The sequence below is a fragment of the Engraulis encrasicolus genome, chromosome 11 (genome assembly GCF_034702125.1).
Source record: "Engraulis encrasicolus isolate BLACKSEA-1 chromosome 11, IST_EnEncr_1.0, whole genome shotgun sequence".
Classification (NCBI taxonomy): Eukaryota; Metazoa; Chordata; class Actinopteri; order Clupeiformes; family Engraulidae; genus Engraulis; species Engraulis encrasicolus.
In genome coordinates, this window is record NC_085867.1 from 24241142 (window position 1) to 24268182 (window position 27041).

General features: G+C 43.1%; 1 protein-coding gene across 1 annotated transcript; it reads left to right on the plus strand.

Annotated features, from left to right (window-relative positions):
- odf2a (outer dense fiber of sperm tails 2a) lies at positions 1-25492 on the plus strand. Its single transcript, XM_063210243.1, has 20 exons — positions 1-416; positions 1611-1721; positions 2365-2478; positions 3008-3181; positions 7061-7248; positions 7754-7901; positions 9046-9177; positions 9511-9585; positions 9673-9744; positions 10239-10355; positions 11612-11797; positions 12807-12916; positions 13751-13886; positions 14744-14854; positions 17067-17171; positions 20549-20707; positions 21164-21264; positions 22698-22860; positions 23862-23987; positions 25172-25492. The coding sequence occupies exons 1-20, from the start codon at positions 414-416 to the stop codon at positions 25340-25342; spliced, it is 2502 nt and encodes an 833-aa protein (XP_063066313.1). The 5' UTR covers positions 1-413; the 3' UTR covers positions 25343-25492.
- Positions 25493-27041: the final 1549 nt, after the last annotated feature.

The window sequence follows — 27041 nt, forward strand, 5'->3', positions numbered from 1 at the left end:
TTAAGGTGGAGTCTGTTTCAATGGGCAGTCACATGTCTTTTTGCCACCGTGAGAGAAAGCGTGTGATATAAAATGACAGCAACCATCAAACCATTGACAGGAAAATAAAGCAAACGGCGTCCTTCGCAGCAGAATGTTATCACAAGGTATCCCTGCCAACCTACAACAAGGATCGCTGGTTACCAGGGTGCCCGTTGCTATAGACAACATTAAATGGAACGCTAACCAAGGTCAGTGGATTCCACCAATGAGAAGCTCTCGGAGTCATTAAAGGTTTTGAATCAACCAATCAGCTGTAACAGGCGTTACGCCTGCCGGAAGAGCGGCTTTGCAAGACTTTCTGACCAAGGGGACATGCTTAGGATAAATTCTTCAATTATTTATATCGAAATTTTGGATGTCTGGTTATTCTCATGGTAAGGCAAAGTGATGAGTGGTTTTACGTCTGAGCATATGAGGTCAGGGTTTTTGCTTTTCTGGACTATGCAGGCAATTGCTAAAAGTGTGCTAACTAAGCCACTAAGTTCTCCAACAAAGAACGACTGATACAAAATATGTCTTTATTAACTACCGAGCACAACGTCTGATCGGTAAGTGTGACCGCGCCTGCATCTCAACAGCACGGTATTTTTGTAGTCTGTGTTCGTAAGTATTCCTTGAGGGCTAGTGTTACAGAGCTAACGTTAGCTAATAATAGTGTCTGGCAAGCGAACTGTGTGAAGATCATCCGAGGATGCTGTGGCTTTACTAGAGAAGTCGTGCAGTTAGTCTGGCGGTGTCGTGGAGGTTGCAGTGTCACCCTTTGCAACGAGTGTAGGCAGCAATCCATTCAGGAATTCATTATTATATCACCGTAGTTTCTAAGTTTACGACTTGTGTTAATGAGCCTTGTGGTGTAGAGTCTACACAAATGTAACGTGATATGTGAGCGGTTTTCTCTGACCTACTACAAACATGTGTTGACATCCGCTCTCGGATGACACTTACAGATGTAAACACCTGACCTGACCTAGCACCAGATTAGGACCATCCATGTTAAATTATCGACCTGAAAACAACATAAGCATAGCATAACGCACGCAGTTTTATTTACCAATAAAGGTGTATGTAATAATATAATAATTTGTAATAATTGTATTTGTATAGCACTATATCATACGAGGCATGCAGTTCAAAGTGCTTAACAAATGGAAAAAAACATCAATGTTAAAGATGGAGTTAAAAAGAGAAGTAGAAAGACAGAAACAAGAGAGAATAGCAAGAAGACATGGATCGAGATTGTAGAGGCATAAGGTCCACATAGGTTGGGCCCAGGATTCTTAAAGGCATAAGGTCCACAGTGGTTGGGTCCAGGATAAGTGATAGTCACACTGAGTTTGGGCGCTCAGATGTGGCCCCTGGTGGCAACAGGGATGAGGAAAAACTCCCTTTTCACTTGATTCGTGGTTTATAGGGGGGAAAAACTCAATTAGGTCTGAGAAAAAAAACAACCTATAGTCAGGAAGACACCTCAGGCAGAGACCAGCGGGCACCTAGGGGAGCCCCCTGCCAGGGCTGGTTGTGAACATGTGGTGGATAATAGTATTCATGTTCATTCCTTTATTCTACAGAGTAAAGCGATGCGAACCACTCCAGCCTCTCCTCCATTGCACGTGCATGTGTCTGACAAAACACCTGTGCATGTGCATGTGAAGCCTCAGAAGACCCCCTCACCCAAAAAGGTACACACTCTCTCTCTCTCTCTCTCTCTCTCTCTCTCTCTCTCTCTCTCTCTCTCTCTCTCTCTCTCTCTCTCTCTCTCTCTCTCTCTCTCACACACACACACACACACACACACTGGGAGACATGCAGCAGACATGCATGCTATGTGTTCCTCAAGTTGTTAATGTAGTGTATTAGTATTTTAATTTATCCAGGTCATTGTGATCACTTACATGAGCCTGGCTCTTTGGTGTAGCGGCCAGAGCCCCTGAACGTCTGGGTTTGAGTCCTGACGGGGCAACTCTACTCGCCTTCACTTTGTGGCAGAAGGGGGATGGGATGGGTGCAGTGAGGACATCGGAAGCAGACGCAGACCAGTTGTGTGTGAGCTGTACAGTAATGCCATATGGCCTATGGGGGATCCCAGTGAAGCATAGAGGATGAGGCACACTGGATGGGAGAAGCATGATGTGCATGATGTTGTGAGGGACTCCATGAGTGTGTGAAGAGCTTCCCAAAGGGGAAGGCAGTGTGATGTAGGGTCTATCATTAGTTATGTTGAAGAGGTTAGCTAAATTTAAGAGCTTGAAGCTAAAGTTTCTGCTAAAGTTTCCAGATGTTCTTGTAATTGCTTGCACAAATTTACTTGGATTTTCCCTGCAGTCGAAGAAGAAGATGGACCCTGATGGTTTGCGGCCCACGCCAAAGGTCAAGACGCGCGTGCCATGGATACCACCTGGGAAGGTCCCCACCCGGACATCTATGTTCAAGTGGGAGGTGAGATGAACTAAGCACTGCAAACTGCCCATTCTTGATTATTATTAATGTCTTATTAAGGTCTGGACCTGCATGATTGCACATCGATTTCAGGTGGGCGGGATGGATTCTGTAGAAGTCATGAAGTCATTTTACCCAATGACTATCTGATTTTACCCAATGCATCCAGTGACATCAGGCCCAGGCTGTAATATCTAAGCAAATGATCATTGGACAGACATTAGGAAGGGTTGAGGCCAGGCTACTTTTACCCTCTAAAGCTCCAGGCTCTCTGGGAAATGTCCACACTAAATCCAGTGTAGGACGGAGACCATGCAAGAGTTTCTTCCCTTTCAGATGTCTGCATTATTTAGGCCATCTTTTCATCTTTTTATTATTCCTATATTTTTCCATTTTTTTATTTTTTATTACCATTAATACTACACAGAAGAGAGCAGTCGAGATTCATTTCACTACCAATAGTGCCAGCACAAGAAGACGTGACACAAAAAAACTTGAATCTGTGACTCTGCTCCGCTCCTCTACTTAGGGACCAACACATCAGCTGGAGATCACCCCTCTGGCGGACCCCGAACCGACCTCTGGAGAGCTGCGCCTGGAGGACCTGTCGACTGACGAGGAGGAGGCTCTCCACGGCCGCATCAGCCACTACGAGAGGAAGATCGACAGCCTGATGACGGAGGTTAGCTCGCTCAAGAGCGAGGTGGGTGCTTGTCTTTACAGGGATGGGCATATAGTAGCTTTCTGGATTTAGCAACACACTAAAGGAGGTTAGATGAACTTCAGTTATCCAGTATTAAAAATCAACCAACCAATCAAAATGTGTTTATATAGCACAATATCACAACTATACAGTTGGCTCAAAGTGCTTGCAAATACCCAAACACATACACATCCACACATTCCCACACCAGCATGCCACTAGTGAGATTCTTTTTCTGCTCATCATATTCTAATCAAACAGGCTTATCTTCTTTTTTTTGATGAAGCCAAATTCAGATCTGTTTCAGCTGCTGGCCGCAGAGGCATTGCCAACCTCTAGCTATGACCGTACCTAAGACTAAAAACATTTGGTATGATGGATGGATGGATGATGGATAGTGTCATTATTGATGCTGTCTGGTAGTCGTCACTGTACTCTTTCTATTGTCTAGGAGGTAAAGAAAGGATCATTTCCCCATCCATACTTTTTCCATTCAAAAGTACAGCACAAGTACTTGATGTGGAGCCAACATTGTCAAATTGTACTTTACATTACATTCTACTTTACATTTGGCACATGCAGTTGTTCTGTACAGTTGCTGCATCCTCTTTTGAAAATGTCCAGCAGGGGGAGACTCCAAAACGTTTAAAAATACTATCAGCACTGAACTAGTAGTATAGGGGTTCCCAAACTTTACCAGGGAGGCCACCACTTAACCATATATTTTTGTGTGCATTCCCTTTCACAACTGAAGTCCAAGTCTGTAAGTCAGTGCTCCACTGGGAGATATCAAATAAAAATTGAACAATAATTGTAGCAATGTTCAGAGATGCAATAGATTATTATTATGCAGTTGTTAACTAATGCTTATATTGTGAAGCTTATTTTTGGTTGATTTTGGTGTACACTATTAATATATTGAAATACCGCTATTTATATTGTTTTACTATACTTTTCCTCCCAGCCTGTCACGGCCCCCCTAGCACCCCCTCGCCTCGCGGTCCCTCACGGATCCCCGCTGAAAACCACTGAACTAGACTGCCAAAAGCACTAGGGGAAATACAGTCATTCCAATTAATGAAAACGTAACTGGTATTACAAGTCAAGTCAAGTCAAGTCAAGTTTATTGTCAATTTCTTTACATGCACTGGTCATACAAAGAATTTGAAATTGCGTTTCTTGCTCTCCCATGCAGACATAGACTAATCTAGGTAAGGACATAGACAGTATAGACATAGACAGTACTCATACATGGACATAGACAGTATGGACGTAGACATTGCTCATACAGACATTTGAAGTGCAAGACTGGACAACAGAAGACTTGTAGAGAACATACATTAAGAGGAGGTATTTTGTTGTGCTTTTTCTAAAAGTCCTTTATAGCGTTCTGACATAGTAATAGTAGCATTTGAAGAAAATAAATAATTAAAAAAGGTTTTATTAAATACACCAGCAGCAGTATGTGTGTGTGTGTGTGTGTGTTTGTATGTGTTTTGTGTGTGTGTGTGTGTGTGTGTGTGTGTGTGTGTGTGTGTGTGTGTGTGTGTGTGTGTGTGTGTGTGTGTTTAGTGCAGGTAGAAAGTGCGGTGTGCGTCTGTGTGTGTGTACCTGTGTGTGTGTGTATGTGTGTGAGTATGAGTTGTGTGTCAGTGTGTGTATGTTTGGGTTTTGTGCAGAAAGTGCAGTGTGCTTGTGTGTGTGTGTGTTGTGTGTGTGTGTGTGTGTGTGTGTGTGTGTGTGTGTGTGTGTGGTGTGTGTGTGTGTGTGTGTGTGTGTGTGTGTGGTGTGCATGTTTTGAGTTAGTGCAGGTTGAAAGTTCAGTCACAGATGTAGTAGTGCAGGTGGAATGTTCAGTCGCAGATATGGTGGTGGGGATGAGGGAGGGGAGCGTTGTCAGTGGCCTGGCTGGCTAGAGGCTGACAGTGAAGGGAGAGTGGGTTGAGTGTTCAGTATCTTGATTGCTTGATGCATCGTGCTGCTTGCAAGCCTGGTGGTACGGGAACGGAGGCGCCTGTACCTCTTTCCAGAGGGCAGGAGGAGGAGCTGAACAGTTTGTGTGCAGGGTGGCTTGTGTCTTTGATGATCATCAGTGCTTTTCGGGTGAGGCGTGCGGTGTAAATGTCCTGCAGGGAGGGGAGTGGTACTCCAATGATCTTCTTCGCTGTGTTCACAACACGCTGGAGTGTCTTCCTGTTTTTCTCCGTGCAGCTTCCTCCCCACACTGTGATGCAGCTGGACACGACGCTCTCTATGGTTCCTCTGTAGAATGTTGTCATGATGGAGGGTGTAGCACTTGCCTTCTTTAGTTTTGCGCAAGAAGTAGAGACGCTGATGGGCCTTCTTCGCCAGTGATGTAGTGTTGGTGGTCCAAGAGAGGTCATCGCTGATGTGCCCTCCAAGGAACTTGGTGCTGCTCACTCTCTCCACAGCATCACCGTCGATGGTCAGTGGTGGCAGTTGTTTTTGGACCCTCTGAAAGTTGACAACAATCTCCTTGGTCTTGTTGACATTCAGCAGGAGGTTGTTGTCTTTGCACCATCTGGCCAGCAGGTCTACTTCTTCTCTGTAGTGGGTCTCATCTCCCTTAGTGATGAGGCCCACCAGTGTTGTATCATCCGCAAACTTCACTAGATGGTTAGTGCTGTGGGTCGTTGTGCAGTCATGTGTCAGCAGCGTGAACAGCAGGGGGCTGAGAACACAACCTTGCGAAGCCCCCGTGCTCAGGGTCAGGGTGCTTGAGGTGTTATTCCCTACCCGTACTGCTTGTGGTCTCTGCATCAGGAAGTCCAGCAGCCAGTTGCAGAGGGAGGTGCTGAAACCTAGTTTGTCCAGTTTTCTGATGAGTTGTTGTGGTATTATGGTATTGAATGCTGAACTGAAGTCAATGAACAGCATTCTCACATATGAGTCTTTATTGTCCAAGTGGGTGAGGGCTGGATGGAGGGCAGAGCAGATTGCATCCTCCGTGGATTGCTTGGCTCGGTATGCGAACTGGTAGGGGTCCAGGGTGGGGGGTAGGGTGGCTTTGATGTGTGACAGGACTAGCCGTTCGAAGCACTTCATGATTATGGGCGTCAGTGCTACAGGACGGTAGTCATTGAAGCATGATGGTGATGCTTTCTTCGGCACGGGTATGATGGTAGCAGCTTTGAAAAGTGATGGGATGACTGCTTGCTCCAGAGAGATGTTAAAGATGTCTGTGAAGACATCCTTCAGCTCTTCTGCACAATCCTTCAAACACTCGGCCAGGTATGTTGTCTGGGCCAGCTGCTTTGCGTGGGTTGATGGTGGCCAGTGTCCTCTTCACACTGGCAGAGGACAGGTACAGGGGTTGATCATGGGGGGGAGGGGGAGTTTTCTGTGGATGAGTGTCATTTTGTGCTTCAAAACGGGCAAAGAAACTGTTCAGGTCGTTTAGCAGAGAGGTGTTGTTGTCACAGCTTCGTGGTGCGGGCTTATAGTCCGTGATGGCCTGTATGCCCTGCCACAGGCTCTGTGCATCTCTGCTGTCTTTGAAGTGTGTTGTTATTTTGTCCGAGTATTCCTTTTTTGCTTTCCTGATGCCCTGGGACAGGTTTGCCCTTGCTGCTTTTTGGCCAGCTACGTCTCCTGCTCTGAAGGCTTTGTCTCTGGCCCTCAGCATTACTGTGTGGTGATTACTGATTATTCACAAAGTAATGAATGTGTTTGCTTGTCAACCATAATGAACAGTATATATTATTTCCCGGCTTGTTATTCGATCAATTCTTATTTTTTTAAGGTGTTCTAAAGGGTGAAATGGGCCTTTGTGATTAACAACACGAAGTTGGAGAGATGACTGTTTTGAGCATCTCTATGATCACTCGTCACCAAAGGTGCTTGTGTGTGTGTCCTTAGGTGGAGTTGCGCAGAAAGGAGCAGCTCCTGGAGCGTCAGTCTGAGAGGTTAAATGTCACCCAGCGGGTCATCGCCGAACAGGAAGCAGAACTGGCGGAGGTCACCAAAGAGCTGGAGGTCACGGAGAAGGAGAATTCCCGCCTCCGAGTGTCCATGGAGAAGATGCTGGAGGAATCCGATTTAACTAGGTGAACACGAGTCATCAACACCCATGTATACATCTTACACATGTATAGACCAAGGAGGACTGGCCCCAAAATAGAAACAGGGATTTTCAAATGTATTTGTTTTTTATACCCTTTCCGTGCTCTTTTTTCATGTAATGTATAGAAAGACTGACATTCAATTAAATGGCAGAAACTGGACATTATTACATTACATTGCATTTGGCAGACGCTTTATAACCACAGGACACAGGACATATTGGCATTTTTTTAAATTACAGAAGACACTTTTCTTGAAGGGTTTTAAAATGTAGAAAGCACTTGATGTAGAGCTTTTCTCTCCAACTTGAAAGATCCCTGGGACATGAGCATTTTGAAAAGCATTCTTTTTTTTCTTTTTTTATGTGCTCTGTATTAGAGACATGATGCGAAACTTTGGACTTACACTTACATTTGGGAAGAGAACTTAACAATAAAATATACAATGACATTGAACTGACTGATCTTGAACCGTGCGTGTGCGTGTCAGGCTGGAGAAGGAGAGCCTGGCGCAGGAGAAGGACCTGCTGCTGCGGAAGCTTCTGGAAGCGGAGATGGACGGCACGGCGGCCGCTAAGCAGGTGTCGGCCCTCAGGGACACTGTCAGCCGCCTGTCCAGGAGCACCAGCGAACGCGGGGTTGGTGGCATGCACTGCATTACATCACATTTCATTGCACTTAGCTGATGCTTTCATTTATTCAAAGCGACTTACAGTTATTATTTTTCAGGGTATTGGTTACAGTCCCTTGAGAAATGTGGGGTTGGGTGCCTTGCTCAAGGGCACTTCAGCCATGGATGGAAATGTAGAGAGAGGTCAGGGGGGATTCGAACCTGTAACCCCTAGATTGAAAGACCAACTCTTTAACTACTAGGCCACGGCTGCATTACACACTTACCTAAATGGAAGGACCCAGCACTCAGTGTTGAGAAAAGAACATCATATGGTTTGGCACATAGTAAGCGGATTAAGTGGATGGTACTGTACAGTATTGTAGCCTCTGGAATTAGATAACCCATCATCGCTAATATGATCGATGGCAACTTCCATGCCATTACTTTATTTCAGAGACTGAGTGTGGACAGAGACTGAAAAGGCTCTTACTGTTTTTGTCAATGAGTTATTTTCCTCACTTAAAAAAAATATATATTTTGGGGGGGTTCACCTTTTTATTGGGATGGAACAATGAAGAGTGGGACAGGAAATGAGTGGGGGAGAAAGAGATGGAGGAGGATTGGGCAAATGACCAAGGGTCAAAATCAAATTTGGGTCCCCAGCGTAACAGTGCAGTGCCCTACTGTTTGTGCCACGGCTGGGGCCGATTTTCCTCACTTCAAGTGTAGAACTGTAAATGTAATCGCTGAATGTTTTTAATACCTTAAAGGGACACTGTGTGAGATTTTGTTGTTTATTTCCAGAATTCATGCTGCCCATTCACTAATGTTACCTTTTTCATGAATACTTACCACCACCATCAAATTCTAAGTATTCATTTTTATAACTGGGAAAAATTGCACTTTTCATACATGAAAAGGGGGATCTTCTCCATGGTCCGCCATTTTGAATTTCCAAAATTATCCATTTTTAGCTGCAAAAATGACTGTACTTGGAGCATACTAGAAAATATTTGTTTATTACTTAGTAAACTTTCATGTAAAGATCAAATTTGGCAATAGGCAACCCAGTTTCAATGAGCAGCATAGTTGCAGTACCTTTTTTGACCATTTCCTGCACAGTGTCTCTTTAAAGTACAAGGATATAATGTTTCTGGGTCTTTTGACAGGACAAGAGGATGTCTGGCTCTGACTCCTCCCTCCTGGCTAAGCAGAAGGAGCTGCTACTGCAGAAGCTGGAGACTTTTGAGGGCACCAACCGGACCCTCCGCCACCTCCTCCGAGAGCAACACGGACGCGAGGTAACCTGTTGACCAGCAGAGGGCGCAGGCTCTCTTCAAAAAAGTGTATATAGTGTCTGTCATCATGTTGTGTTCTGTGCTGTCTATATCTGAGTGGGTATGTATGTAGTATGTGACTGTCATCAATGTCTATGTCAATTGTGTTTGCTGTTTTGGTGTCTGTTATGAATGCCTTATGTATGTGACAAGACTGCTATGGTGGTGAGAACAAATTTTCCCCTGGGGACAATAAAAGTCTATCTATCTAACAAATAGGAGAGTGTAATAAACTGCATGACGATAAGGGGGATTAAAAAATATAATGTATCAGTCATGCATCTTTTATCCCAACAGATGGACTCATTACGAATGTTGGAGCAGAAAGATTCTTTACTGAAGAAGGTTACAGACATCGAGTCCGAAAATTCAGTAAGTATACAGATGTGTCAATCATTTTTCAGTAAGTTGCATCTTCCCTGAGCACACTTGTAAGGCATTTTGCTTGTGTCTTCATAGCAACTTCGAGTTAAACTTGACGACAAAGAGAAAGAACTTGGTCAACTCACCTCACTTCTGGAAAATGAGAAGGTAATACTGTGCTGGTTAATACCTACCGGTGGCTGAAATGAATGCTGGTATGTATGGCAAGAAAAAATTCATAGCATTCAGGAAAGGTATCTCACCCTTAACATCTTTAGACATGGAGAAAACATCTGCTTTGATAATGGTCTCACATCAACTGACAACACAATAGTTTATTTATTTATAGTTTATTTTCTTCGCTAGAACTATTATATTTCATTCTTTATGAGCAAATAGACGTAACCGAATTGCTCCTTATGTTAAAAAAGTAAGATCTAATCAGCTTAACTGAATTAAAATACTGTTTAACAGTAGCCTAGTAAACCAGCACCACCCGCTGGACGCCAACACAGGCACAGGCATGGTTTGAAAGACAACAGGTTGTTCTCATCAACAATCTTCGGATGTACTATTCATCGGGGCCAGACTAAATTACACATCCAATCTCACATTTAGGCTGGGGTTTATCAGGCTAGTTTAACAGTGATGTTTCTTGACAGGAGAATGCCAAGACGACCAGTGAATTGTCTAAAGTTCTAGAGTCCACACGGGCCCATCTGCAGGGCCAGCTGAGGAGCAAGGAGGCTGACAATAACAGACTGGGCGTTCAGATCAAGGTAGGAAACCTACATAGATCATTCAAAATTTAAAATGGAAATGGTGAAAGTATAGCATCCATCCCAGCATGATTACAGTGCACAGCAATAATAGCTACACCCCTTTTTAAAATTAACATTTTGAACAATATTTCAATAAACACACAAGTTATTTCCAAAATGTGCATAGAGTAAGTTTAATACAACATCTGTGAAGCTTACCACAGAAAGGTCATTTTAATTATGAAACTTCAATGACATATTTACATCTGACAGTTTATCTCTTCAAAACTTCCATTTATGTTTGAATGAGTTCAGATCAGGTGACATTCAGTACAGGCCAAAAGTTTGAACTCACCTTCTCATTTATGCATTCTCTTTATTTTCATGGATTTTCGTTGTGCATTTTCAAGGAGGGCATCAAAACTGTGCATGAACACATGTAGAATTATGTGCTTACCTAAAAATACAATTCTAGCTGTTGTCCAAAAGCAATGTCAGCTGTCTATCCACCTGACGACAACACAGCACAACTGATGGCCGCACACATTTCAATAAGCTTATTTTTTGTCTATTTTCAAGTAAAAATGCCCAGTCAGTCATGTCAATCTTAATTGTAGAACTAGAACTAGAACTGTAGAACTAGAATTGTAGAACTCGAATTTTGAGACCTAAAAGCTAGTTTTAAACACTTGCCAATACAAGCATTTTACAGACATTTTCTGATATTGAGTCTCTCTCTCTCTCTCTCTCTCTCTCTCTCTCTCTCTCTCTCTCTCTCTCTCTGCACATTGCAAAACGGAAAAAAGTTGCAACACATTAACCCATTAAGACACAGCGTTATAAATGTGCTGTTACCAGAATGGCAATGACCGTTGACCAAGTCGTAGCGAATTAAAGGCCCTATATTATGTCATAGTATTGTACTATGGTAGTTAACTTTTCAATGACTATTTTAGCGTGCCACTGGAGGTATGGCGTGTATTAAGGGGTTAAAACTACACACTGAATTGACACATGGCATCGCACGTCTGGAAACAGTAAAGATCTTGAGAGTACATACTGTACGTTATTGGTATACATGGGGGAAAATATCAATAATAACACAAATACAAGACTCATAGGAGCAGAACAACAACTATTATTTCTGTCCATCTTATAGTTCGACTTGCTGGAACCACTTTTATTAAGCTTGTTCATTCATCGATCCATTCAGCGTCATTTTATTACAACTCACCCATCCCTTCCCTTTCTCTTCTCTCACCTGATTGGCTAAGAACCTGGAGCGTGCGGCCAGCCAGCAGCGTGGGGAGATGGAGCACCTGCAGGGCCAGCTGAGGGAGCTGCGGGAGCGGGCAGACGCCGACAAGGAGGCCCTGAAGAGGGCCACGCGCGCACAGAAGCACCGCGCCGAGCGCAGCGAGGACACCGCCGGACAACTCAGCGCCCAGCTCATGGAGATAGTGAGTAGGGATGGCAGTGGGTGGAAGGGTGGCATGCGGGGAGGAAGAGGAGGGTGTGGATGGTGCGAGGAAGAGGAGGGTGGGGATGGGGGGAGGAAGAGGAGGATGGGGATGGGGGGAGGAAGAGGAGGGTGGCATGCGGGGAGGAAGAGGAGGGTGGGGATGGGGGGTGAAGAGTAGGTTGGGGATGTGGGGAGGAAGAGGAGGGTGTGGATGGTGCGAGGAAGAGGAGGGTGGGGATGGGGGGAGGAAGAGGAGGATGGGGATGGGGGGAGGAAGAGGATGGTGGGGATGTGGGGGAGGAAGAGGAGGGTGGGGATGGGGGGAGTAAGAGGAGGGTGGCATGGGGGGAGGAAGAGGAGGGTGGCATGGGGGGAGGAAGAGGAAGGTGGGGATGTGGGGGTGGCATGGGGGGAGGAAGAGGAGGGTGGCATGCGGGGAGGAAGAGGAAGGTGGGGATGGGGGGAGGAAGAGGAGGGTGGGGATGGGGGGAGGAAGAGGAGGGTGGGGATGGGGGGAGGAAGAGGAGGGTGGGGATGGGGGGAGGAAGAGGAGGGTGGGGATGGGGGGAGGAAGAGGAGGGTGGGGATGTGGGGGAGGATGAGGGGAGTAGGAATGGGAAGAGGGTGCCGAAGTGCATTCATTCTCTTCTGCTGATTGTAGGATTCTGAATGAAGCAAAAACATTAAAAGTTACATCTTTTGATATATTACATTATTTGTCTTTGTGAAGTGTGGATTACTGAAGGCTACCAGGTTGTTTTGGTGGTGACCTCTCTCTCTCTCTCTCTCTCTCTCTCCCTCTCTCTCTCTCTCTCTCTCTCTCGCTCTCTCTCTCGCTCTCTCTCCCCCTCTCCCTCTCTCCCTCCCCTCTCTCTCTCTCTCTCTGTCTCTCTCTCTCTACCTTTCTCTCTCCCCCTCTCTCTCTCTCTCTCTCTGTCTCTCTCTCTCTACCTTTCTCTCTCCCCCTCTCTCCCTCTCCCTCTCTCTCTCTCTCTCTCTCTCTCTAGGAGGCTCAGCTGGCTGATGCGGTGGCCGCTGCTGAGAACTGGAGCAACCGGCACGCCAAGGAGGTGAAGGACAAGAGCCAGATGGAGATGGAGATCTCAGTACTCAACAGGTGATCACAGCCATGACCTAACAAAGCAGGGGTGCATTTCTGGAAAGCGTAGTTGTTAGCTGTTGAGAATGAGAAATTGCATTACAACCAACAAAGTAGCTAATATAATTAGCAACTACGCTTTCCAGGATGCACACCAGTTTTCCTCTTTTCTATTTCTCCTTTTCCTTGTTATAAGCCATGTCTCTGTCTGATTATTTTAGCTGAATACTTCTATTTAAGGGCCAAGCAGCCGCTATTGTTATTACACAATAATATTATATGTTCAGAGGAGTAGATGTGTGCACATCCCACCCGATGGGTCAGGTGCAGGACGATAAAAGCAATAATCCAGGTAAAGTGAATAAAGTCTGCTTGAAGAAGACCTGAGGGTTGCGCTCTTACTATTAAATTTAACAGAAGACAAGCTGTGTTGCAGACTTCATTCACTTTACCTGGATAATAATATATGACATGATACCGTGTGTCATTTAGGAGAATATCAAATCTAAGAGTAAGTGATGTTAATGGTTGTGCATTTTTGTTGTTGTTGCACACTTGTAACATGGAAATGTGAACAAAAATTGTACCTTAATTGATGTGAATACCCGGGGCAGCCGTGGTTAGAGAGTTAGAGAGTCTTTCAATCTAGGGATTGCATGTTCGGATCCCCCCTGACCTCTCCCTACATCTCCATCCATGGCTGAAGTGCCCTTGAGCAAGGCACCTAACCCCACATTGCTCCAGGGACTGTAACCAATACCCTGAAAAATAATAACTCTAAGTCACTTTGAATAAATGAAAGCCAGTGCAATGTATGTAATGTAATGTAATGTAATGTAATCCCCCATATAGGAGGATAGCAGATCTAACCGAGCAGCTGCAGCACATTGAGGAGAAGTCTCGAGCGGAGAGGGAGGGGCTGCTGGACCGGCTCCATGGCCTCACCACCGAGAGCACCTCCGCCCGGCTGGAGAACCAGAGCCTGAAGGTGGGCACTGGGCAGGCAGCAAGCTCTTCTTGGGCTCCTGGACTGGACCCTGGCACTCCCATTAACCCATTAATGCCTGATGTTGCGTTGCGCAACACTGGCCCTGGCGCCTGGAGCTGCATTACGCAACATTCAGGCTCATGAGATTTGAGACAACTTTATTCAAAATCTCTGTTTGTTTGAGATGAATGAACACATTCTAATGAGAGATGAGGGTCGTAGCGTTTAAATGCAACTTAGTGCATATTTTTATGTGCTTGAGAAGCTGAGATATTTAAGTTTTTATAGGCTGAGGGCAGCTTTTCTTAAAAAGGTCTCGGGCATTCATCAGCACCCTTTTTTGCAGGTGCCTTAGGCGTCAATGGGTTAACCAGTGGTTCCCAACCTTTTTCTTAAAGGGGTATGCCACTATTTTGGGGCTTAATACAGTTAAAATCGTTGGCCAGGGTTTATAAAGGTGGTAAAGTGTCTTATTTTTCATGTTAAGCGTTGTCTTGCTGTAAGGCAAGTTAAAAGAGGGAATATGTCGCTAAGCTAGTGAAAGTCAATGGATCCGTGTAGCATTGTAGCATGCTACACGGATCCATTGACTTTCACTAGCTTAGCGACATATGCCTTTAACATAAAAACATAATGAGGCTGTGCTTGTCTGTGAAGGTTCTCATTCGTCCAGGTCATCTGGACTTAGGACATCTGGACCTGGCAATAAGAGTTATTGAAACTCAACAGGACCACTTCCTGGTTAAAGAAAGGTTAACATTTTAGAGCTTCTGGAAGAGCTCCCAGCTCCAAAAAGAAGTCATACTAGTTGGCCTACTGAACTAAACTTCTTAACCTGCTTGTCCCTCTGTACTCAGGCTACTCTAAACACACTGGAGGAGAAGCTGGCTCTCTCCCAGTCTGAGGTGCAGCAGGTCAAGAGCTCGGTCAAGCAGTACGAGAGTCTGGTGGACAGCTACAAATCACAGGTACAAATCGGTTACAAATCACAGGTATCGCCCTCCCTAACCTGTTAACTTCACACATTTACTGCATGGATAACAACCCCTCCCTCACTTGGTGTACATACAAACTGGGGGCCTTTATGTTGGAGATGGAGAGCCATTTGGTCCAATTTGCAGCTGTGGAAATGTGGTGATGATGGGGCAGATTAGTAGCAATTGCCAAAAGAGGGTCATTATCAGCTATTCAGACTGTCTGTATTGCCGTAATCTTCTTCAGAGCCACACTTCCCCAAGTTTCAGGACCATATACAGTATTTGCTGGGAAGGGCAGACACTACTCTCAGCCATTTTAGTCAACATGGCACAATATCTGTTCTCCATACTCCATCTCACAGCTAGCAATGGCTCTACAGTACACTCGCCTCCAAAAGAGTTGTCGCCTACCCATCTGTTTGGAATAACAGCTAATAACCTGACTTTCAATTAATCACTTGGCTTCAGAAGTCACTCATATGAAAGCTACAACCCTCTCGAATGAAAATGAATGTACAAAAATAAATTTCATGCACCAAAGAAAGATTGATCCTTTAATGAACACAGACAGGGCAGATTTTGACAAGACAAAAGTTTTGTCGCCTATCGAACATAATGTGAAAATAAGCAGATAAGTCACTTCAAAGCACTTCAAATACGCAGATCGGGTGTCATACTTAATCACTGATTCACTCACACCTCTCCAGAAAATCAACTTTGGCCTTAGGTGTATGTTTAGGGTCATTGTAATCATGGAAAGCAACACAATGAAAACCAATGGAGTTCAATGAGAGATGGTGACATATTTGCTATTCGTAGAGCAATACATTTTTAACTTAATGATGTAATCAATGATAAAAGCCCTCACACACCAGCAGCATGCATGCAGCTCCACATAAGAGCTGTATCCCTCCCATGTTTGACTTTAGGCACCATGCATTTTTTCCAGATTGCTCACCTTTTAACACCAAAGAAGTCTCTCCCACTGTCCTGTCTCAAAAAAGCCAACCAAGAGTATGTCAGGCCTAATTCTGACAAAAATGAAGGCTAATGGGACTCGTACTCTGAAGTCAAGATCCCAAGATCAACCATTTTAGAACTGATAGCATCAAAACTATATGGTGTTGGAGATGAAGAATATGAAAAAAGAGAAATGGTGCATAAAGTGAAACATGGTACAGATACAGCTCTTATGAGGAGCTGCATGCATGCTGCAGGTGTTTGAGGGCTTTTATCATTGATTAAATCTTGAAGTTAAACATGTATTGCTCTACGAATAGCGAATATGTCACCATCTCTCATTGAACTCCATTGATTTTCATTGTGTTGCTTTCCATGATTACAATGACCCTAAACATACACCTAAGGCCAAAGTTGATTTTCTGGAGAGGTGAGAGTGATTCAGTGATTAAGTATGACACCCAATCTGCGTATTTGAAGTGACTTATCTGCTCATTTTCACATTATGTTCGATAGGCGACAAAACTTTTGTCTTGTCAAAATCTGCCCTGTCTGTGTTCAATAAAGGGTCAATCTTTCGTTGGTGCATGAAATTTATTTTTGTACATACATTTTCATTCGGGAGGGTTGTAGCTTTCATATGAGTGACTTCTGAAGCCAAGTGATTAATTGAAAGTCAGGTTATTAGCTGTTATTCCAAACAGATGGATAGCCGACAACTCTTTTGGAGGCGAGTGTATATCATGATGTCTTTATCTTGTCAGGTCTCTGACCATATTGTCTTCACACTTGCATCCAAGTGACTTGAACAACATGAGATGCGTATAGTATGTACAGCATCTTTGATCTAAGAAAGCATACATCTGAAGGGCCGCCCACTGTCAAAAGCAAGTGGCACACAAAATCATTCTTTGTCATTTTTGCCTTTCCGTCTGCAGTTTAACTCATTGATGCCAGATGGTGGGCGTAGTGCAACATTGACCCTAGCTTTTTTTAAAATTAAATGTGTTGCTGCCAAATGAACATGTAAGATGAGGGTCTTAGCTTTTAAACATAATTTTGTTCATGTTTTTTTTTATGCTTCAGAGTGCTTCTGTATTTAGGTTTTTACGTGCTGACTGACGTCTTGCCAAATAAAGTCTTAGGCATTGTGTAGGTGTTTCAGGCATCAATGTATTAAACAAGCAGTTCTGTTCAGTTGTGTTCAGTTCAGTAAAACGACCCGTCTGTCCCCTTACTGCAGTTGCAGAAGACCCGTCTGGAGGCGGACGACTACAGTCTGCGGCTGGACAAGGCAGAGCGGGAGGCCAAGGCCATGCGGGAGGAGCTGGACCAGGAGATCGAGCAGGTGACTTTTGACTTTTAAAATCCCTTTATTGAACCATTGCATGGTCTATACGGCCACAAAAATGGTCAACACACAACACACATTGGCACACATTTATCTTTCATATAATACAGAAAGTGTAGACATGGCATTATTTCCCTCAGCAAAAATGAATATTTAATACTGGTTTTGGGCGTTTTCATGCCGTCCTGTTTTCCGAATGTCAGATTCAGTCTTCATATTAGCATCAGGGCTTTGAACCGGTTCAAGGAACGAAAACGAAAACCGGGAACTTTTCATATTTTACAGGGAACAGAAACGAAACCGGAACCGTTATTATTTTTTATGTTCTGGAACGGAAACACTTATTTAAAAATAATGGTAACCGGTTAATACCGGTTAATACCGTTCCTCAAACTAAAAAAAAAGTAATTATTTTCCTGTGACATTCTCTGACTGAATGGAGAGAGAGCTGTGGATTACAAAGTCTCCACTCCACATTTTAAATAAGAGAAACCACTGTCATACAAAAGGGCAGAGTTTCCATTGTATCATTGTAATACAGGTATATTGCAGAGAAGCGTGTGTAAAGTGCACCGAGAATGTTCAACATTATTGTGCATCCATGGCCGCTTCAAATATGCACAAACTCACAATGTCCATCATAGCGTCCCCGTGACCCAAGTCAGCGTGGAGCACGCATTTTCATCATTGAGGTTTATTCTCCGCTTAGGTCGTCCCTGAACGATACAATTCTGGGGGATATTTGCTTGAATAAACAGTTTGGAAGTAGGCTGACTCATTTGCACTTCCGTCTTTCTTGGTTAATTACCGTCAGTTAGGCCTATGGGGAGTAATCAGCTGACAGGAACGAAATTAACCGTTCCGGGAACAATATTTTTTTGTTCTAACCGGTTCGGGAACGTCAATTTATTGGTGGAACTCATAACCGGAAACGTTATAATTCCGTTTCTGTTCGGAACGGAACGTTTGGAAAAAAATAACGGTTCAAAGCCCTGATTAGCATGTAAAGAAACTTGTTTTGCCCAAGACAATGTTGATTCACAGTAATCATCACAATATGACAAAACTGTCAGAAAGACCACTGTCCTTTCCATTATACATGAAATTTGCCATTTTGTGTGTGTCCACGAAAACTGGGTTAACCGTGTCACCGGGTCTGAAACCCCCTCCATAAATCAGTAATGGTTTGGTCTTAGACCATACGAATAACATCACGTGATGTCATAACCTCTTTGGCAGGATATGGGAAGACTTTTTGGTAAGTTTTGAGCTCCATCCTTCCATAATTTAATCCATTCTTTTTCATGTTCTCATAGCGGGAAAATTGCCTGTTAACTGTGTTATCAACATATTCATAAGAATCTGAATTAGAAATCACATGTAGAAAAACACAGATAAAGCATACAAATACATGAATTCATTAAAGGGACACTGTGTGAGATTTTTAGTTGTTTACTTCCAGAATTCATGCTGCCCATTCACTAATGTTACCTTTTTCATGAATACTTAGCACCAGTATCAAATTCTAAGTATTCATTATGACTGGAAAAATTGCACTTTTCATACATGAAAAGGGGGATCTTCTCCATGGTCCGCCATTTTGAATTTCCAAAATTAGACATTTTTAGCTGCAAAAATGACTGTACTTGGACCATGCTAGAAAATATGTGTTTAATATTTAGTAAACTTTCATGTAAAGATCAAATTTGGCAATAGGCAGCCCAATTTCAATAAGCAGCTTAGTTGCAGTACCTTTTTTGACCATTTCCTGCACAGTGTCCCTTTAAGGTGTTGTGGTGGAACTTCTGAGGTCCTCAGTTAGCACAACACCATAAAAATGGCTGAAATGTCAAGCCGTGTTACCGTCAATGGTGTTACGCATCAGCTATGACAGTTGAGGAGGAGTATGTTTTTGCCAATTTATCTCCATATTGACAGACAAACAAACAAAATAATTTGTGTTCTAGGGAGATGGGTTTGTCTGCTCTGTTTTTTCTCCTAAAAAAAGTGCCGACTTGTTCCCCTGCACTGTTGACCGTAACACAGTTGAGTAACACGGTTGACTGTTTCGAAAGTGTTTTTGTGCTATTGATCCCTTATGTGTTGAAAAAATCCTATGAGCAGACACTCAGGATTATCTCTGGAGAAGGAAGTCCTGTGTAAGGAGGGTGACTAAATGCAAATCAGACGTTACAGGGATTTATAATGAAAAATGTGTCAGTCTGTATCACAGTGAACCATAAAATCCTACTTATGAAGCTCAACAATCACATTTTCTATATAAGTTGCACAGATTAATGACAACATTATTGTGATTCTGTCCCATTGTTGGAAATAAGCTTATTTTACACCTTCCCTTGAGTAAAATAATAGGGTTTTACCGTTCTCCTGTACTTTCAACCGTTCTCTGGGTATGGCAGTGCAAATTTTACCTCCATGCTAGCAGTTAACATTGAGTCCTATGAGACCAGCTCGCGGCTAACTGGTCTCATAGGACTCAATGTTAACTGTTAGCTTGGAGGTGAAATGTGCACTGCCATAACTAGAAAACGGTTGGAAGTACAGGAGAACGGTAAAAGCCTATCATTTCAAGGGGAGGTGTAAAATAAGTTCATTTCCAAAAATGGCACAGTATCACTTTAAGGGACATAAGCACTTTCAAACGTATGTTGTTTCAACTCTGAAGTATTTTCAGTTTGAAATGACAGTATTTCTCCATAACACTGTTGATAAAATAGTCAAGCAAATGTTACTTTCATTAGCGTATTTATCAAATTATTTAAGATTAAGCTTGGCAATTTATCTGTTTGGAAACTTAAATATATACACTATGTAAACATCTAGGTCATTTATTTGAAAAAAAAAAAATACTGATAATTGACATTTTGCTTTTGCCAAAAGCGCAGTCGATTCGTAGAATCACTCTTGTATATAACCTCCACATTTGGTTATTATAGTTTATTATAGTTTTTATTATAGTATATTCTCTCTACACTCATGTTTACTGTGTTTTGTTACCCTGTGTCCTCTGTCCATGTGTAATGACAATAGAGAGATGGGGAGATCTGACCTGTAAATATATGTACGGTGGATATATGTGCAATGCTGTGTGTGGTGTCGTTGTGTCTTCTTCCGTATTTATGTATGTATGCTGCTTGACACCTTAATTTCCCTCTGGATCAATAAATGATATTCTACTCTCTACAATAGAGTTTAACCTAATGTAATGTACTCTGTAGGTGAAGTTTAACCTAATGTAATGTCCTCTGTAGGTGAAGTTTAACCTAATGTAATGTCCTCTGTAGGTGAAGTTTAACCTAATGTAATGTCCTCTGTAGTAGGTGACTTTTAACCTAATGTGATGTCCTCTGCAGGTGAAGAAGGGTCTGATGGAGCGTCTGTCGGAGCTGGAGCCGCTGCCTGAGGCTCTAAGGCGGTCAGAGCTCCAGCTGCAGGAGGCTCGCGACCACGAGAAGAGCCAGGAGAGGAGGCTCACCGAGTTCACCAACGCCCTGGCAGACCTGCGCATGAAGGTAGAAACTTGAGAGTGTGTGTGTGTGTGAGTGTGTGTGTGTGTGTGTGTGTGTGTGTGTGTGTGTGTGTGTGTGTGTGTGTGTGTGTGTGTGTGTGTGTGTGTGTGTGTGTGTGTGTGTGTGTGTGTGTGAGTGTGTTTGTGAAAGAGAGGGAGAGATGACCACAAAATAACAGGCCGCAAGTAGGCCCAGGGGCATATTGAGTTCATCATAGATAGCTATAGTGCAGATTCTGAGCTTTACAACACATGGGAATCTAATATCTGATGAATTTGTGGCCTTTTGAATGTGTTCACTTCTTAAAGCACAAAGTCGTCGTCATGTGCTGGGCTGAAAACGGTGATGTGTTTCTGTGCTATGATTATGTCCTCATTTGAAAGTTGCTTTGGTTATAAAGCGTCTGCCAAATGTAATGCAATGCAATGCAATGTAATGTAATGTAATGCTACTCTGCAGCTAGAGCAGCAGACGGGTCAGCTGGAGATGGTGAGGCACAAGAACATGGTGCTGCTGGAGGAAAACAAGCAGCTGCAGCACCGGGTGGAGGCCCTGGACCGGTCAGTACATGATGACATCACAACATCCCCATGTAACATCACACGTGGGGTGCACTCCAATATGCGACCTTGCGTCCTCCACTTGGGCTTGTTTCGTCACGTTTTGCTGCTGCCCCGCCTCCGTGGAGAAAACAATTAAGTTTCCCCGCTGTCAGCCTAGCCACAACAATTTTTGGGAGACAATTCTTCATTCACCATCCATTTCGCAAATGAGAAAATGACTTTGCAATTGAGCCTTTGCGAGATATTGAAATATAATGCTGTTGTCAGTGATGTCATCACGACATATTACTTCCTGGTGCGAGGCCACAAGCACAAGTGGAGGATGCAAGGTCGCATATTTGAACGCACCACAGATTACTCTGACTTCATAAGAGAAAGCCAGATGTCTGAGTTACCGGCCGGCCCATAGATTGCATCATCAGTTTTTGTCGGTGATTGGTTTTAATGAAGAACATGTGTCTGGCCAAAGGAATGGAATACAAGTAAATTGGGGATTACAAGTAAATACTATGTGAAGGTAGCCTGATAAACCAGCCTAATTGTGTGATTAAATGTGTAATTTAGTCTGGCCCCAATGAATGACACATCGAAAGATTGTTGATGGAAACAATCCGTTGTTTTTCAAACTGTGTCTGTGCCTATTGGCCAACGCTTTGTAGTCATTTACTCAAAACCCTGTCCGTTTTGCATCCAAAGATTCAAAACAAGTCTCCTGCGTTGTGATTGGTCTGCCAGATTCAGGGCATTGGGGCATTGTCCGAGGCTAGACCCACTCGCAGGCAAAAAATAATTGTGTCCGCTGGCGGGTGGGGCTAGTTTATTAGGCTAAAGTGAAGGGTTATTTGGGAGCTACTTTTTTACTTTTCTTTTTGTTTTACTCTTTTTTTCTGATTCACTGTTTTTTTTAAATCTATGAACAAATTCCCAAGAAGGGAGGCAGGAGTATTACAAAGTCAATGATCAACACCCACCCACCTCCACCCTGGATACACATCACATGACCATTAGGTCATAAACAGCATGTTATTTGTCTAACACTAAAATGACATTAAGTATCAAGATGTAGAGGTGGGGGGGGGGGGGGTCTATAAAATATACATTTTTATATAAAATTTACTATGACAGAAGGTAGTGCTGCTAAGGTACCTTGGGTATAGTGTGGCCACCAATGGTGACTCACCAGGCGTTGCTCCCAAGGTACCATTCATGGCTGGCCCCTGCCCCCTGCTTATTTTTCATGATTTGGTTACATAGAGACCATTCTCAATTTGGGTCTGTACATCAAAAATCTATTGAAAGTGTACACACATTTACTGTCTGCTGGGTGACACTTATATTTTCTCTTTCTTTGTTTGCACTGTGTATGTTTTTTACAATTGACGTCTGGGTCTAATTCTATTGTATGAAACATTATTCCTCTTTGCTAACAGCAAGCTAGAGGAGTCAGTTGCCCAGAACCGTGAGCTCATGCAAGTGATTGCCAAACGAGAGGAGACCATTAACACCAATCAGATGCGCCTGGAGGACAAGTCTCGTGAGTGCACCCTCCTCACCCACCAATTGGAGGAGGCCCTGGAGGATGCCCGCAAGCAGGTACCTAGATATGCATAAAAGGTCCGCACACAGTTGCTGCTCACGGATTTATTGAACACAACGTTTCGACCTCAGGTGGTCTTCGAAACGTTGTGTTCAATAAATCGGCCGTTGTGTTCAATAAATCAGTGAGCAGCAACAGTGTGCGGATTTTTCTTTCTTCTTTTACGCACGTTTGTTTGATCCAGCACCTGTTTTACTGGATGTGCGCCAGGGCTTGACATTAACTTTTTCACTCACCGGCCATAGTCACTAGCCATTCAGGTGTTCCACTAGCCACAAGTTTTATACATACATGCATATATATATATATATATCCTGTATGTAATATATATATATATATATATATATATATATATATATATATATATATATATATATATATATAATCTTTATCATGATAGTGTATGTCTAACCTCAGAAGATGAGGTGCTCAAGCAAGATGAATGTTTAGCTTTCTGCATGGAAATATATCAAGCAAATAGAAACAGAGTTACTGAGCTTTTTCATTAACTTAAATACAAACAATTCATACGGGCAGAATAGGGTACTATGATTCGCATGCCAAGGAATAAGCTGCCAGCCAAATTGGCTAGTGACACTGAAGGTATGACTAGCCGCAGCCAAGTTTTACCGGCATTTGGCCGGTTGGCAGGTGCCAGTGTCAAGCCCTGATGGGCGCGCATCACTTACACCACACATGTAGATATGCATGCCATGGTTGTTACACATGGTACTGAGTGCTTGTTATAGACCCCACAAGAGGTATATGCATAGTCACACAGATACAAAAACCACATGTCAAGTTACTCCTGTTACAGGTAGTTGCATTGAAATCAACTTCAAATCAAACATGACAAACTGTAGTTTCAGCTTTTCATGGCCATTCCTATTTTTCACTGCCTAAGCAAGTGCTGTATGTACAGTACAAGTGGTTTTCGGACTTCCTTGTTATTGACTTTCTCTAATAATTTTTGCTGTTGTGTGTGAACTATGAAAAGGTGAATCACACCAGAGATAAAGCCGCGTCCAAGGAGAGGTCGACCCAGACCAAGGTTCTGGAGCTGGAGGCCCAGCTGAACAGAACCTCCACAGAACTGAGTCAGCTCCGGAGGACCAAAGAGGAGGTAGGCTCTCTCTTTCTCTATCTCTCTCTAGGTCGTTGTGAATAAATTCACTGTATCACCTTATCAAAACAAACCTGAAAGAAAACCCACACAGGAGACAGAGATAGCATTTACCATTCTGCAGCAGAATGGGGATCTTGCTCATCACAGAGATGTTACAGTCCTGATACAAGCCCCGTCTGCTGACAGCGGGGACATGCCTTTATTTGCTCCTAACAAGTAAACACTAACGTCATCTTTCCTGAAAATGCATATGTAGAAGGAAATAGGAGACACACAAAGACAGGAAGAAACTACTATATTTGGTCTGTCTGTCTCTCCTTCCGGAGGCCCTCTCTGATGGAGCCCTTCCAAGGAGGCCCTCTCTGATGGAGAACACGTCAAAGAAGAATAAACATACAAGGTCATAGTTCAGCTAACAGGAAGAATAAACATAAAAGGTCATAGTTCTGCTAAGTGGTAACTCGTCTGGGACAACCTTGGGAGAGATGTCTCCTCCTGGTACAGATGTCACATAATTCACAGCAAGAGCTCACAGAACAACAGAGTTTAACCAGAAACACAGAAAGCAAAAATCCTAACTACAGGTTACACTTTTATCACACTGTATATTTTCAATAATACATGTATAAATGCAGAGAATTTCTTAACAGTCGTACTCAGACAAGCCTTCCATCGTTGCTTCCAGTCATCTCGATTCTCCATACATCTTTTCAGTTCGCTGGTACTCTGGGCTCCCGCGTCTTTCTTGAGTATGTCCACATATGTTACTGTGGGACGTCCTCTTAACCGACACCCTCATGATGGTTCCCACAGCACCAGGTTGCTGGCTGGCAGTTCTTGGTGCCTTTGGCAATGTCCTTCAAGTCTCATTCTCCTTACAGCAATCACTCAGATATCACAAAACAAAACTGCTGACATGACACAGTGTTCTCTTCACTTACTCAACATTCCATCACAAAACGACTCTAACATTGTAGTCTGATGCTACTCAATTTACTACTCAAAATTGCTATGTCTTACCACATTGGTCTCTGTGAAGACAATGCATTCCTTAGCAAGAGGAACGACATCATTTAGTTCAATACTAATCTGAGTTTGCTGATGTCTATTCCACTGTGTTTTGTGACAGATTTGTGAGTGGAATAATTATCTCATGCATGTTTACTTTTTTCCTCTCACAGGCGGAGAGGCGATACCAGAGCAGGCTCCAGGATGTGAAGGATCGTCTGGAGCAGTCAGACAGCACCAATCGCAGCCTGCAGAACTATGTGCAGTTCCTGAAGGCCTCTTACGCCAGCGTGTTTGGGGACTCAGCACTCACAGGCACATTCCGGCCTCCGTCCCCATTCTGATGGAGACATCCAGGAAAGACTCTCTTTCCTCTCTCTCTCTCTCTCTCTCTCTCTCTTTCTTGGTCTCATCTTGCACCATTAAGCAAGATGGTAAACAAGACAATATGCATGCCACGCATGGCCCCTCTCTTTCTCTCTTCTTCTTCTTCTTCTTTCCTCTTCTTCTTTCTTCTTCTTCTTCTTCTTGTTCTTCTTCTTCTTCTTCTTCTTCTTCTTCTTCTTCTTCTTCTTCTTCTTCTTCTTCTTCTTCTTCTCTCTCTTTCTCTCTCTCTTTCTTTCTCTCTCTCTCTCTCCTCAGGTGCTGAATGTGCAGTTTACCCATGATGCCAATATGAATGTAAGCCGCCACATCCCAGCGCATCTCTTTTCATGTCCTGGGTGGAGTTGCCCCTTGGGATGTATTTTGAGGCTCAGGTTTTTCCATGTCATCTGTATCACCAAAAAGAGGCAAGGACTCAAAAGGTATCTTTCTAGAACAAGGAGTGAGTTGGTTGTTGGATTGAGACTGTGTTGTGTGAACCGGTGTTCTCTTTTTATTGGGTTTTTAAAAAGAATAGATTAAGTCATTTACAATTTACAATGAATTTAAAAATGAAGGAACTATATTTATCTGTTGTTTGTTTTTCAAGGGAAATCACATTCCAGGTTAGGTGTTTCACCACAGCTCTATGAGGAACAAAACATTACAATAGTGAAATGCAGGGATTCTGTCTATGTAATGTCCAGTTTTACACATGTATTGCAACACTACATGTTTTAGACGTGTAGTTTATTAAACTACACAATGTATGGTGCTTGCTGACTTCTTATTTATTTATTATTGCTGAAACAACATGTAGTCAACATACATTCCTAACAAACCTAGCAGTATTCCACCATTGCAAACTATGTGCATTTAGATTTTCCTCTGTGTTATACTATTCTTTAGTGCCTCTGCTGAAGAATTTGTCTGTGGGTGCTATCTATTTGATTGTTTTTTTTTAAATTTATATATGAATTGCACCAAACACGTCTGACAACTTTTCCATCTTTGTGTGTAACATGAATGCACCTTTTCACTTTCTCTAGTCTGCTCCTTCTTGTGTAATCACCTATGGTGTAAATTGTGAATAATTTATCGACACAATATATCGCTGTTATAAAATAATGCTTTAGCGAAATGTATTTTTGAAGGAAGTATGACAAATGTTTTATAAAGAGTGTATAGATTTTTACTGAAGTGTAATAAACATGGGAAAAGGCATTTACAATATTTTCAGTGAAATTATTTACATGTAACCCAATCTTACTTGAAAAATGTCAAAGAATGACCTAGTTGATCTCCATTGAAACTACCGGTAATACCAACTGGTATCACCATTGATGCCAAGTAAAACCAGCTGCTGTTCAAATGGATCTCTCAGGACACTTAGACACCCATTGGCATATGGCCCATTAACATCCATTCACATATAAAACTCATTACTGTGGCTGGTAGTGCAAAGTATGGTTTAAGCATGCACAGGAAATGAAAACACAGATAATTCAATCAAAAGAGCACGGGGTGGGTTAGTCTTTCACAGTGGCGTTGGTTTGATGCCGTGGATCTTTCGCATGTGCATAATGTGGGCTTTGTAAATCAGGGCCTTTCTCTGGTACGTCTTCGCTCTTTGCTCCTCCTCCTTCAGCCTCTTCCTGCAATCCTGCAGCTCCCTTTTCG